Source organism: Puma concolor, chromosome B3, assembly GCF_028749965.1.
Source record: "Puma concolor isolate L17-30 chromosome B3, mPumCon1.1.hap2, whole genome shotgun sequence".
Taxonomy (NCBI): domain Eukaryota; kingdom Metazoa; phylum Chordata; class Mammalia; order Carnivora; family Felidae; genus Puma; species Puma concolor.
In genome coordinates, this window is record NC_141672.1 from 48,458,394 (window position 1) to 48,472,414 (window position 14,021).

Here is a 14,021-nt window from a genome sequence, read left to right on the forward strand (position 1 = left end):
ATTTCCTTTTGTTGTCTGCTGATGCTAGAACTTCCAACACTATGTTAAACAACAGCGGTGAGAGTGGGCATCCCTGTCATGTTCCTGATCTCAGGGAAAAAGCTCTCAGTTTTTCCCCATTGAGGATGATGTTAGCTGTGGGCTTTTCATAAATGGCTTTTATGATGTTTAAATATGTTCCTTCTATCCCGACTTTCTCAAGGGTTTTTATTAAGAAAGGGTGCTGGATTTTGTCAAAGGCCTTTTCTGCATCGATTGACAGGATCATATGGTTCTTATCTTTTCTTTTATTAATGTGATGTATCACATTGATTGATTTGCGAATGTTGAACCAGCCCCGCAGCCCAGGAATGAATCCCACTTGATCATGGTGAATAACTCTTTTTATATGCTGTTGAATTTGATTTGCTAGTATCTTGTTGAGAATTTTTGCATCCATATTCATCAGGGATATTGGCCTGTAGTTCTCTTTTTTTACTGGGTCTCTGTCTGGTTTAGGAATCAAAGTAATACTGGCTTCATAGATTGAGTCTGGAAGTTTTCCTTCCCTTTCTATTTCTTGGAATAGCTTGAGAAGAATAGGTATTATCTCTGCTTTAAACGTCTGGTAGAACTCCCCTGGGAAGCCATCTGGTCCTGGACTCTTATTTGTTGGGAGATTTTTGATAACCGATTCAATTTCTTTGCTGGTTATGGGTCTGTTCAAGCTTTCTATTTCCTCCTAATTGAAGTTGGAAGAGTGTGGGTGTTTAGGAATTCGTCCATTTCTTCCAGGTTGTCCAATTTGTTGGCATATAATTTTTCATAGTATTCCCTGATAATTGTTTGTATATCTGAGGGATTGGTTGTAATAATTCCATTTTCATTCATGATTTTATCTATTTGGGTCATCTCCCTTTTCTTTTTGAGAAGCCTGGCTAGAGGTTTGTCAATTTTGTTTATTTTTTCAAAAAACCAACTCTTGGTTTCCTGGATCTGCTCTACAGTTTTTTTAGATTCTATATTGTTTATTTCTGCTCTGATCTCTATTATTTCTCTTCTTCTGCGGGGTTTACGCTGCCTTTGCTGTTCTGCTTCTATTTCCTTTAGGTGTGCTGTTAGATTTTGTATTTGGAATTTTTCTTGTTTCTTGAGATAGGCCTGGATTGCAATGTATTTTCCTCTCAGGACTGCCTTCATTGCATCCCAAAGCATTTGGATTGTTGTATTTTCATTTTCATTTGTTTCCATATATTGTTTAATTTCTTCTCTAATTGCCTGTTGGACCTATTCATTCTTTAGTAGTGTGTTCTTTAACCTCCAAGCTTTTGGAGGTTTTCAGACTTTTTTCCTGTGGCTGATTTCAAGTTTCATGGCATTGTGGTCTGAAAGTGTGCATGGTATGATCTCAATTCTTTTATACTTATGAAGGGCTGTTTTGTGACCCAGTATGTGATCTATCTTGGAGACTGTTCCATGTGCACTCGAGAAGAAAGTATATTCTATTGCTTTGGGATGCAGAGTTCTAAATACATCTGTGAAGTCCATCAGATCCAATGTATTATTCAGGGCCCTTGTTTCTTTATTGATCCTGTGTCTAGATGATCTGTCCATAGTTGTAAGTGGGGTATTAAAATCCCCTGCAGTTACCACATTCTTATCAGTAAGGTTGTTTACTTTTGTGATAATTGTTTTATATATTTGGGGGCTCCCATATTTGGCACATAGACATTTATAATTGTTAGTTCTTCCTGATGGATAGACCCTGTAATTATTATATAATGCCCTTCTTCATCTCTGGTTACAGCCTTTAATTTAAAGTCTAGTTTGTCTGATGTAAGTATGGCTACTGCAGCTTTCTTTTGACTTCCAGTAGCATGATAAATAGTTCTCCATCCCCTCACTTTCAATCTGAAGGTGTCCTCAGGTCTAAAATGAGTCTCTTGTAGACAGGAAATAGATGGGTCTTGTTGTTTTATCCATTCTGATACCCTGTGTGTTTTGGTTGGAGCATTGAGTCCATTTACATTCAGTGTTATTATTCAAAGATATGGATTTAGAGTCATTGTGGTGTCTGTAGGTTTCATGCTTGTAGCGATGTCTCTGATACTTTGTGGTCCTTGCAACATGTCACTCACAGAATCCCCCTTAGGATCTCTTGTAGGGCTGGTTTAGTGTTGATGAATTCCTTCAGTTTTTGTTTGTTTGGGAAGACCTTTATCTCTCCTTCTCTTCTGAATGACAGACTTGCTAGATAAAGGATTCTCAGCTGCATATTTTTTCTGTTCATCACATTGAAGATTTCCTGCCATTCCTTTCTGGCCTGCCAAGTTTCAGTAGATAGGTCTGCCACTAGTCTTATAGGTCTCCCTTTATAAGTTAGAGCCTGTTTACCCTTAGCTGCTTTCACAATTTTCTCTTTATCCTTGTATTTTTCCAGTTTCACTGATATGTAGTGCAGAAGATTGATTCAAGTTACATCTGAAGCTAGTTCTCTGTGACATTTGGATTTCAGTGCCTTTTTCCTTTCCCAGATCAGGGAAGTTCTCATCTATGATTTGTTCAAGTATACCTTCATCCTCTTTCTCTCTTCTTCTTCTGGAATTCCTATGATACAGATATTGTTCTGTTTGATTGCATTACTTAGTTCTCTAATTCTCCCCTCATACTCCTGGATTTTTTTTTATCTCTCAGCTTCCTCTTTTAGCATAATTTTATCTTCTAATTCACCTATTCTCTCCTCTGCCTCTTCAGTCCGTGTTATGGCCACCTCCATTTATGTTGCACCTCGTTTATAACATTTTTTAATGTCTCATGACTATTTCTTAGTCCCTTGATTTCTGTAGCAATAGATCTCTGCTGTCCTCTGTTTTTTCCAACCCAGTGATTAATTTTATGACTCTTATTCTAAATTCTTTTTCTATTATATTGCTTAAATCGGTTTGATCAATTCGTTAGCTGTTGCTACTTCCTGGAGTTTCTTTTGAGGATAATTCTTCCGTTTCGTCATTTTGGGTAGTTCGTGCAGTAGCTCCAAACTGCAGGGCACTTCCCCTGTGCTGTAGGCAGTAACTTGTGTTGGTTGGCAGGGCCACAGTCAGACCTGATGTCTGCCCCCAGCCCACCACTGGGGCCACAGTCAGACTGGTATGAACCTTATCTTCCCCTCTCCCAGGGTCAGGACTCACTGGCGGAGTGGTGTGGCCCCTGCCTGGGCTACTTGTACACTGCCAGGCTTGTGGTGCTGCTTCGATGGGATCTGGCCAAGGGCATATTAGCCAGGGTTGATCCACAAGGTGCACAGGGGCAGGAGGGGCAGGCTTACCTAGCTTTGCAGTGGGTGGTCCCCTGCAGGAGGAGCCCTGCAGCTCCGGGAGGGAGGCAGACCAGTCAGAGGGATGGATGCACAGAAGCACAGCGTTGGGTGTTTGCGTGGTGCAAGCAAGTTTGGTGACGGGAACTGGTTCCCTTTGGAATTTTGGCTGGGGGATGGGAGAGGGAAATGGTGTTTGCCTCTGCCTTTGTTCCCTGTGCAGCTGAGCTCTGTCTTCCAGGGCTCAACAACTCTCTCTCCCAGCATCCTCTTGCCCTCCCTGCTCTTGGAGAGCAGAGCTGTTGACTGTTAACATTCCAGAAATTAAGTCCCTCTGGCTATCAGAACTCACTCAGTCCGGCCCCTCTACTTTTGTGAGCCGGACTTTGGGAGCTCTGCCTTGCCGCACGGGCTCCCCCTCCAGTGCCCTGACTCCTTCCTACCAGTCCTTGTAGCATGCACCGCCTCTCCACCTTTCCTACCTTCTTCCGTGGGCCTCTTGTTTATGCTTGGCTCCAGAGAGTCTGTTCTGCTAGTCTGGCAGTTTTCTGGCTTATTTAGGCAGATGTGGGTTGGAATCTAAGCGATCAGCAGGATGAGGTGAGCCCAGCCTCCTCCTACGCCACCATCTTCCGTGCTTCAGCCCCTAAAAAAATTGTTTAATGTTTATTTATTTTTGAGAGAGAGATAAAGACAGAGTGCAAGCGGGGGAGGGGCAGAGAGCAAGGGAGACATAGAATCCGAAGCAGGCTCCAGGTTCTGAGCTATCAGCACAGAGCCCGACATGGGAGTGCAACCCATGAACTGCGAGATCAGGACCTGAGCTGAAGCTGGACACTTACCTGACTGAGCCTCCCAGGTGCCCCAGGAAAGCTGGGTATCTTAAAAGTTATGGTTTCCATGTTTGTTCATAATTTTAAAAAGTATTTTTAATTTTAAATTAACCCCTTTCTCTTTTTATCTGAGGAAAAACAATTTTATTTGTAGTATTTATTATAGGTATCTTATTTTATAGTTTGTAACCATTTAATTTTTGAGTTGACATGTGATCAGACACTTAGCTCAACTTTGGGAGGAGCCTAATGATTATATCAAACCTAAATTGACAAATCTTTGAACTATGACTGGCTTTCATGAAAATATCACTGACTGTCTTTTTTTTCTCCTAAGAGAAACACAGTGCCCATTTCTTTAAGAATCTGACTACTAATAACATAGTTATAGACCTCTTAGTTTTTAGGACATCTTTTTATAAACTTAATGATGTGATACTATATTTAAAGTTTAATGTTATACAAACTATTATTTTCATAATTTTATTATAGAAAGAAATACTAACATATTCAATTGCTCCCTTTTGTAGAAAGAATACTCCTGCGGGAAGAGGAATCCTACAGACATACTTTAATGCTCTGCCTCCCCTTCCTCTTATTGTTGTGGTGAATCTGCATTCAGGTGGCCAGGTATTTGAATTTCCTTCAGAACAGGCAATCACCGAACAAAACCTTTTACTGTGGCTTAAGAAGTTAGAAGCAGGACTTGAGAGTCCTATCAGTAAGTTTTCTGTTTTAATACACAAAGTTCTATATTTTCATAGATTTTTAAACTTATATTATAACTAATGAATGCTAAAATTAATTGAATTGTAATGTTTATAAGTATCCTAAATATTAATATGTTGATAGAACTATCCATAGGACAATCTTTTTGGGGGTATTTATTACTCCCATAAATTACTACCATTAAGTTTAATGATAGTAACTAACATTTATTAAATACTTAGTGATTCACATGTGTTATCTCATGAATTCTCCTAAGAGTCATAGGAAGTATTGTTACTCTAGAAGAGTAAGATAACTAGTTCAAAGTCACATAATTAGCCAGTAAATGAGGAAGCTTAGATTCCAACCAGCATCTCCTTTAGTCCAGAGCCAGAATTTGGAACCACAAGAAAATAGATCTGGGTTGAGAATTTACTTGTTTTTATTTTTATTTTTTTATTTTACATCCATGTTAGGTAGCATATAGTGCAACTGATTTCAGGAGTAGATTCCTTAATGCTTCTTACCCATTTAGCCCATCTCCCCTCCCACAACCCCTCCAGTAACCCTCTGTTTGTTCCCCATATTTATAAGTCTCTTATGTTTTGTTCTCCTCCCTGTTTTTATATTATTTTTGCTTTCCTTCCCTTATGTTCATCTGTTTTGTATCTTAAAGTCCTCATATGAGTGAAGTCATATGATATTTGTCTTTCTCTAATTTAGCTTAGCATAATACCCTCTAGTTCCATCCATGTAGTTGCAAATGGCAAGGTTTCATTCTTTTTGATTGCTGAGTAATACTCCATTGTGTGTACACACACACACACATACACACACACACACACACACCATCTTCTGTATCCATTCATCCATAGATGGACCTTTGGGCTCTTTCCATACTTTGGCTATTGTTGATAGTGCTGCTATAAACACTGGGGTACAAGTGCCCCTGTGCATCAGCACTCCTGTATCCCTTGGATAAATACCTAGTAGTGCAATTGCTGGGTCGTAGGGTAGTTCTGTTTTTAGCTTTTTGAAGAGCCTCCATACTGTTTTCTAGAATGGCTGCACCAGTTTGCTTCCCACCAGCAGTGCAAAAGAGATCCGTTTTCTCTGCATCCTCACCAACATCTGTTGTTGCATCAGTTGTTAATGTTAGCCATTCTGACAGGTGTGAGGTGGTATCTCATTATGATTTTGATTTGTATTTCCCTGATGATGAGTGATGTGGAGCGTTATTTCATGTGTTGATTGGCCATCTGTATGTCTTCTGAAACAGGAAGAAATAGAAAATTTGAACAGAGGGGCGCCTGGGTGGCTCAGTCGGTTAAGCCTCAGACTTCAGCCAGGTCACGATCTCGCGGTCAGTGAGTTCGAGCCCCACGTCGGGCTCTGGGCTGATGGCTCAGAGCCTGGAGCCTGTTTCCGATTCTGTGTCTCCCTCTCTGCCCCTCCCCCGTTCATGCTCTGTCTCTCTCTGTCCCAAAAATAAATAAACGTTGAAAAAAAAAATTAAGAAAAAAAAAAAAAAAGAAAATTTGAACAGACCCATAACCAGTAAAGAAATTGAATTAGTAATCAAAACGTTCCCTAAAAACCAGAGTCCAGGGCCAGATTGCTTTCCAGGGGTATTCTACCAAAAATTTAAGGAAGAGTTAATACCTATTCTCTTGAAGCTGTTCCAAAAAATAGAAATGGAAGGAAAACTTCCAAACTCTTTCTATGAAGCCAGCATTACCTTGATGCCAAAAGCAGACAAAGACCCCACTAAAAAGGAGAACTATAGACCAACTTTCCTGATGAACATGGATGCAAAAATCTTCAACAAGTTATTAGCTAACCAGATCCAATAACACATTAAAAAAATTATTCCCCACAACCAAGTGATTTATACCTGGGAGGCAGGGCTGGTTCAATATCCACAAAACAATCAATATGATTCATCATATCAATAAAAGAAAGGACAAGAACTGAATGATCCTCTCAATGGATGCAGAGAAAGCATTTGTCAAAATACAGCATCCTTTCTTGATAAAAACTTAATAAAGTAGGGATAGTAGGATCATACCTCGAAATCATAAAAGCTATATATGAAAGACCCAATGCTAATATCATCCTTAGTGGGGAAAAACAGAGAGCCTTCCCCCAAGGTCAGTAACAAGACAGGGATGTCCACTCTCACCACTGTTATTCAACATATTTTTGGAAATCTTAGCCTCAGCAATCAAACAACACAAATAAAAGACATCCAAATCGTCCAGGAGGAGGTCAAACTTTCACTCTTCACAGACAACATGATACTCTGTATGGAAAATCCAACAAAACATTCCACCAAAAACCTGCTAGAACTGATCCAAAATATCCCTAGCATTTTTCACAAAGCTAGAACAAACAATCCTAAAATTTGTATGGAACCAGAAAAGATGCAAAATAGCCAAAGCAATCTTAAAAAAGAAAAGCAAACCTGAAGGCATCACAATTCCAGACTTTAAGTTATGTTACAAAGATGTAGTGATCAAGACAGTATGGTACTGGCATAAAAACAGACACATAGATCAATAGAATAGAATAAAATGCCCAGAAATGGACTCACAAGTATATGGTCAACTATTTGACAAAGCAGGAAGGAATATCCATTGGAAAAAAGACAGCCTCTTCATCAAATGGTGTTGGGAAAACTAGATAGCAACATGCAAAAAAAAGAAAGTGGACCAGTTTTTTATACCATACACAAAAATAAATTCAAAATGGATGAAAGACCTAAGTATGAGACAGGAAACCCTCAAAAATCCTAGAGGAGAACACAGCCTCTTTGTGACATCAGTCATAGCAACTTCTTGCTAGAGACATCTCCAGAGGCAAGGAAAACAAAAATAAAAGTGAACTATTGGGACTTCATCAAGATAAAAATCTGCACAGGGAAAGAAACAATGGGCAATACTAAAAAGTAGCCTACAGAATAGAGAAAATACTTGCAACATACATATCTGATAATGTGTTAGTATCCAAAATTTATAAATAACTTATCAAACTGAACACCCAAAAAACAAATAATCCAGTTAAGATATGGCCTGAAGACATGAACAGACATTTTTCCAAAGAAGATATCCAGATGACACAGGAAAAGATGCTCAACATCACTCATCATCAGGGAAATGCAAATCAAAACTACAATGAGGTATCAGTTCACACTTGTCAGAATGGCTAAAATTAACAATACACAAAACACCAGATGTTGGTGAGGATGTGGAGAAAAGAGAACCTCCTTAACATTGTTGGAAATGCAAACTGGTGCAGCCACTCTGGATAACAGTATGAAGGTTCCTCTAAAAGTTAAAAATAGATCTACCCTACAATATAACAGTTACACTACTAGATATTTATCCAGACGAAATAAAAATATTGATTTGATGGGATATATGCATCTTGATGTTTATAGCAGCATTGTCAACAATAGCCACATTAGGGAAAGAGCTCAAATGTCCATTAACTGATCAATGTATAAAGAAAATGTGTGTGTGTGTGTCTATCTATTTATATACATACATACATATAATGGAACATTAGTCATCAAAAAAAATGAAATCTTGCCATTTGCAACAGTATGGATGGCGCTAGAGTATATTATGCTAAGCGAAATAAGTCAGAGAAGGACAAATACCATATAATTTCACTCATGTGGAATATAAGAAATGAAACAGATGAACATAGGGAAGCAAAAAGAGAGGCAAACAATAAAACAAACTCTTAACTATAGAGAACAAATTGAGGGTTGCCGATAAAGAGGTGGGTGGGGGGATGGGTTAAAACAGTAATGGATATTAAGGGCACTTGTGTTGAGCACTGGGTGTTAAATGTAAGTGATGAATCACTAAATTTTATTTCTAAAACTAATATTACACTATGTTAAGTAACTAGAATGTAAATAAAAACTTGAATCTAAAAAAAAAAAAACTATAAAAAAGAATCCATCAGACCTGAAGAATACAATTGAAAGGAAAAAAATGTTAGAGGGAATCAAAGTAGATTAGAGAATGCAAAGAATGGATGGAAAGGTAGTGCAAATCATTCAAGCTGAAAAGCAAAAAGAAAAAATTAAAATGATGATAGTTTAATAGATCTCTGAGACAACAAGCAGATGAACATTTGCATTCTGGGGGCATGGGATGCTTGAGGGAGAAAGGGGCAGAAAACATTTGAAGAAATAATAGCTGAAAACTTCCCTAACCTGGGGAAGGAAATAGACATGCAGATCTAGGAAGCACAAAGAGCCCCAAGTGAATCCAAAGAGGTCCACACTAAGACATAACCATTAAAATGACAATAATTAAGGATGAAGAGAGAATCTTAAGAGCAGCAAGAGAAAATCAACTAGTCTTACGGGTATTCCCTTATGTGTAACTCTCAGCTGATTTTTTCAGCAGAAACTCTGCAGGCCAGAAGGGAATAGCATAATATAGTCAAAGTGCTGAAGGGAAAACCTTTCAACCCAGAATACTCTACTTGGCAAGGTTATCATTCACAGTTGAAGGAAAGACAAAGAATTTGCCAGACAAACAAATATTAAAGGTGTTCATCACCAGTAAACCAGGAGAGTTAAAGAGACTTATTTAAATGGAAAAGAAAAGGCCATAACTAGAAGGAAGTTATGAAAGGAAAAAAATCTCACTGTTAAAAGCAGACATAAAGATAGTGGATCAGTCACTTATAACTAGAGTGAATATTAAAAGACAAAAGTAGTCAAATCTACCATCTCTAAAGTTATTAGTTAATGGATACACAAAAGAAAAAGATGCATAATATGACACCAAAGACATAAAACTTTGGGACGGGAGAAACTAGTAAACATGTAGTGCTTTTAGGATGTTTTCAAACTAAAGTGACCATCCATTTAAAATGGACTACTTTATACAGAGTGTGTTTTATATGAACCTCATGGTAACCACAAACCAAAAATCTATAATAGATACTCAAAAAATAAGGAGAAAGGAATCCTAACATTAAAGAAAGTTATCAAATCACAAGGAAAGAGGACAAGAGAATGAAGGAACATATTGGAACTACAAAAACAACTAGAAAAATGTTAACAAAATGGCAATAAGTACACACCTATCAATAATTATTTTTTTTAAGATTTTATTTCTAAGTAATCTCCACACCCATTGTGGGGCTTGAATACACAATCCCAAGATCAAGTGTTGCATGCTGTACTGACTGAGCCAGCCAAGCAACCCTCAATAACTACTTTAAGTAGGCAAAAATGTTCCAATCAAAAGACACAGAGTAACTGAATAGATGAAAAAAGTAAGACCCATCTATATATTTCCTACAAGAGACTCACTTCAGACTTACAGATGCAGACTGAAAGTGAAAGATTGAAAAAAGGTATTTCATGCAAATGGAAACAAAATGAAACTGGGGTAATAATACTTCTATCAGGAAATACAGACATTAAAACAAAGACTGTAAAAAGGAACAGTGAAGGGCATAACAATAACAAAGGGATCAACCCAACAAGAAGATTTAACAGTTGTAAATATCTATGCACCCAACATAGGAACACCTAATTATGTAAAGCAAATATTAACAGACATAAAGGGAAAAATTGACAGTAATACAATACTAGTAGGGGACTTTTAACACTCTGGTTACTTCAATGGAAAGATCATCCAGACTGAAAATCAATAAGGAAACAATGAGTTTGAATGACATATTCCATTAGATGGACTTAATAGATATATACAGAACATTTTATACAAAACAACAGAATACACATTTATTTCAAGTACATATGGAACATTCTCCAGGAACGATGACAGGTTAGGACACAAAACAAGTCTCAATAAACTTAAGAAGAATGAAATCATATCATGCATTTTTCCCACCACAGTGGTATGAAACTAGAAATAGAAGGAAAAAAAGCTGGAAGAAAACCCCACAAACACATAGTGGTTAAACAACATATCACCAAACAACCAGTGGGTCAACAAAGAAATCAAAGAGCAAAAAAAAAAAAAAAAAACTAGAGACAAATGAAAATGGAAACTCATGGGTTCAAAATGTTTGAGAGGCAGCAAAAATAATTTTAAGAGTGCAGTCTATAGCAATATAGACCTACTTCAGGAACAAGAAAACTTATACACCCTTATACCTAAAGGAGCTGGAAAAAGAACAAAGCCCAAAGTTACGGAAGGAAGGAAATAATAAAGATTAGAGTGGAAATAAATGAAGTAGAGACTAAAAAAATAGTAGAAAAGATCAATGAAACTAAGGTATGATTCTTTGGAAAGATAAACAAAATTGATAGACCTTTAGCCAGACTCATCGAGAGAGAGAGACAGAGAGAGAGAGAGAGAGAGGACTCAAATACCCTCAGGATGAAAGAGAAGTTATAACACCACAGAAATACAAAGGATTATAAGGGACTACCATGAAAAATTATATGCTAAATAATTTGACAACCTAGAGGAAATGGATAAATTCCTAGAAATTTACAAACTTCCATGACCAAACCAGGAAAAAATAGGAAGTTTAAATAGACTGATTACTTCCACCAACATTGAATCAGTAATAAAAAAACTTCCAACAAACAAAAGTTCTAGACCAGATGGTTTCACAGGTGAATTCTACGAAAAATAAAGAATTAATATCTATCCTTCAAAGTATCCCAAAAGTCTAAGAGGAAAGAATTCTTCCACATTTATTCTATAAGCCTAGCATTACCCTAATACCAAAACCAGACATAGATGCTACAAGAAAAAAAAAAAAAAGAAAGAAAATTACAGACCAACATCCCTGATGAACATAGATGAAAAAATCTGTAACAAAATATTAGCAAAATGAATTTAAAATATATTGAAAGCATCATTCAGCATAGTCAAATGGGATTTATTTCAGGGATGCAAGGATGGTTCAGTATCTGCAAATCAATCAACAGGCTATGCCACATTAGAAAAATGAAAGATAAAAATTATGTAATCATCTCAATAGATGCAGAAAAAGCATTTGATAAAATTCAACATCTGTTCATATGAACTCTCAAGAAAATGAGTACAGAGGGTATGTACCTCAATATAATAAAGGCCATATACATCAAAACCACAGCTAACATCATACTCAATGATGAAAAGTTGAAAGCTTTTCCTTTAAGATGAAGAACAAGAAAAGATGCCCATCCACTCTCACCACTTTCCTAGCTATAGCAATCAGACAAGAAAAAAAAAAATCAAAGACATTCAAATTGATAAGTGGAAGTAAAACTGTCATTATTTACAGATGACCTGATACCATATATAGAAAACCCTAAAAACTCTACCAAAAAAAACTATTAGAACTGATAAATGAATTCAATAAAGTTGGAGGATACAAAGTTAATATTCAGAAATCTTTTATGTTTCTAAATACTAATTATGAACTAGCAGAAAGAGAAATTAAGCAAACAATCCATTTACATCTGCATCCAAAAAAAAAATACATAGGGATAAATTTAACCAAGGAGGTAAAAGACCTGTACTCTGAAGACACTGATGAAAGAAATTGAAGACAACAAATGTAAAGACATACCATGCTCATGGACTGGAGGAATTAATACTGTTAATATGGCCATACTACCCAAAGCAATCTACAGATTCATTGCAGTCCGGATCAAAATACCAATAGTATTTTCACAGAACTAGAACACATAATCCTAAAATCTGTATGGAACCACAAAAGACAGCCAAAGCAATCTTGAGAAAGAAAAACGAAGCTGGAGATATCACAGTGTCAGGTTTCAAACAATATTACAAAGCTATATTAGAATGGTACTGGTACAAAAACAGACACATGGATCAATGGAACAGAAGACAGAGCCCAAAAATAAACCCACTCTTATATAGTGAATTAATCTACAGCAAATGAGGCCAGAATATACAATGGGAAAAAGACAGTTTCTTCAATAAATTTTGTTAGGAAAACTAGATAGCTACATACCAGAGAATGAAACTGGATCACTTTCTTATACCATACACAAAAATAAACTCAAAATGGATTAAAGACCTAAATGTATAAAACTCCTAAATGAAAGCATAGGGAGAGGCATCTGGGTGGCTCAGTCAGTTAAGTGTCTGACTTCAGCTCAGGTCATAATCTCATGGTTTGTGGGTTTGAGCCCCACACCAGACTCTGTGCTGACAGCTCAGAGGCTGGAGCCTGTTTTGGATTCTGTGTCTCCCTCTCTTCTCTGCCCCTCTCCTGCTAGTGCATGCACATGGTCTCTCTCTCAAAAACAAACTTAAAAAAAAAAAGCATAGGCAGTAAACTCTTGGACATCAGCCTTAGCAATATTTTTCTAGATGTCTCTCCAGGCAAGGGAAACAAAAGTAAAATAAACAGTTGTAACAATATCAACCTAAAAAGCTTTTGCACAGCAAAAGAAACTATCAACAAATGAAAAGGGAACCTAATGAATGAGAGAAGATATTTGTAATGATATTGTAAATGATATATCTGATCAGGAGTTAATATCTAAAATATATAATGAACACATATATCTCAACACCAAGAAAACAAATAATCCAATTTAAAATGGGCAGAGGGCCTAATTAGACATTTTTCCAGATAAGACATACAAATGGCCAACAGACACATGAAAAAACGTTCAACGTCACTAATCATCACGGAAATGCAAATCAAAACCACAATGAGATCTCACCTCATACTAGTCAGAATGGCTAGTATCAAAAAGACAAAAAATAGCATTGGCAAGGATGTGGAAAAAAGCAAACCCTTGTTCACTGTTGGTGAGAATGTAAATTGGTACAGCCACTGTGGAAAACAGTGTAGAGATTCCTCAAGAGATTAAAAATAAAATACCATGTGATTTAGTAATTTCAGTTCTGAGTATTTACCCAAAGAAATTGCAAACACTAATTTGAAAAGATCTGTGCACCCCTATGTTTACTGCAGCATTATTTACATTATTTACATTATTTACAATAGCAAAGATATGGATGCAACCCAAGTGTCCATAAAGAAGTTGTGATATTTATACACAATGGAATATTGCTCATCCATAAAAAAGAATGAAATCTTGCCATTTGTGACAACGTGAATGGACCTAGAGTGATGCTAAATGAAATAAGAGAGAGGAGCACAAATACTGTGTGATATCACTTATATGTAGAATCTAAAAAAACATAACAGACACG

The 14,021-nt window shown here is 36.8% G+C and overlaps 1 protein-coding gene and 1 long non-coding RNA gene across 5 annotated transcripts in view; one reads left to right on the plus strand and one right to left on the minus strand.

Moving 5' to 3' along the window:
• TXNDC16 (thioredoxin domain containing 16) overlaps positions 1 to 14,021 on the plus strand; it is a 144,649-nt gene that overhangs the window by 117,799 nt on the left and 12,829 nt on the right. For 3 of the 4 annotated variants that reach the window (XM_086709752.1, XM_086709753.1, XM_086709754.1), the window contains one exon: positions 4,656 to 4,846. The exons of the other annotated variant lie outside the window; for it this stretch is intronic. In XM_086709752.1, the coding sequence (XP_086565878.1) occupies positions 4,656 to 4,846 (191 nt within the window). The remainder of the gene's footprint in view (positions 1 to 4,655; positions 4,847 to 14,021) is intronic. 4 annotated transcript variants of the gene reach the window in all.
• Positions 2,666 to 3,965, minus strand: LOC147579958 (uncharacterized). Its single transcript, XR_015252371.1, has 2 exons — positions 3,775 to 3,965; positions 2,666 to 3,461 (listed from the first exon to the last, which is right to left on the minus strand). It is a non-coding gene; the product is annotated as an uncharacterized LOC147579958 (long non-coding RNA).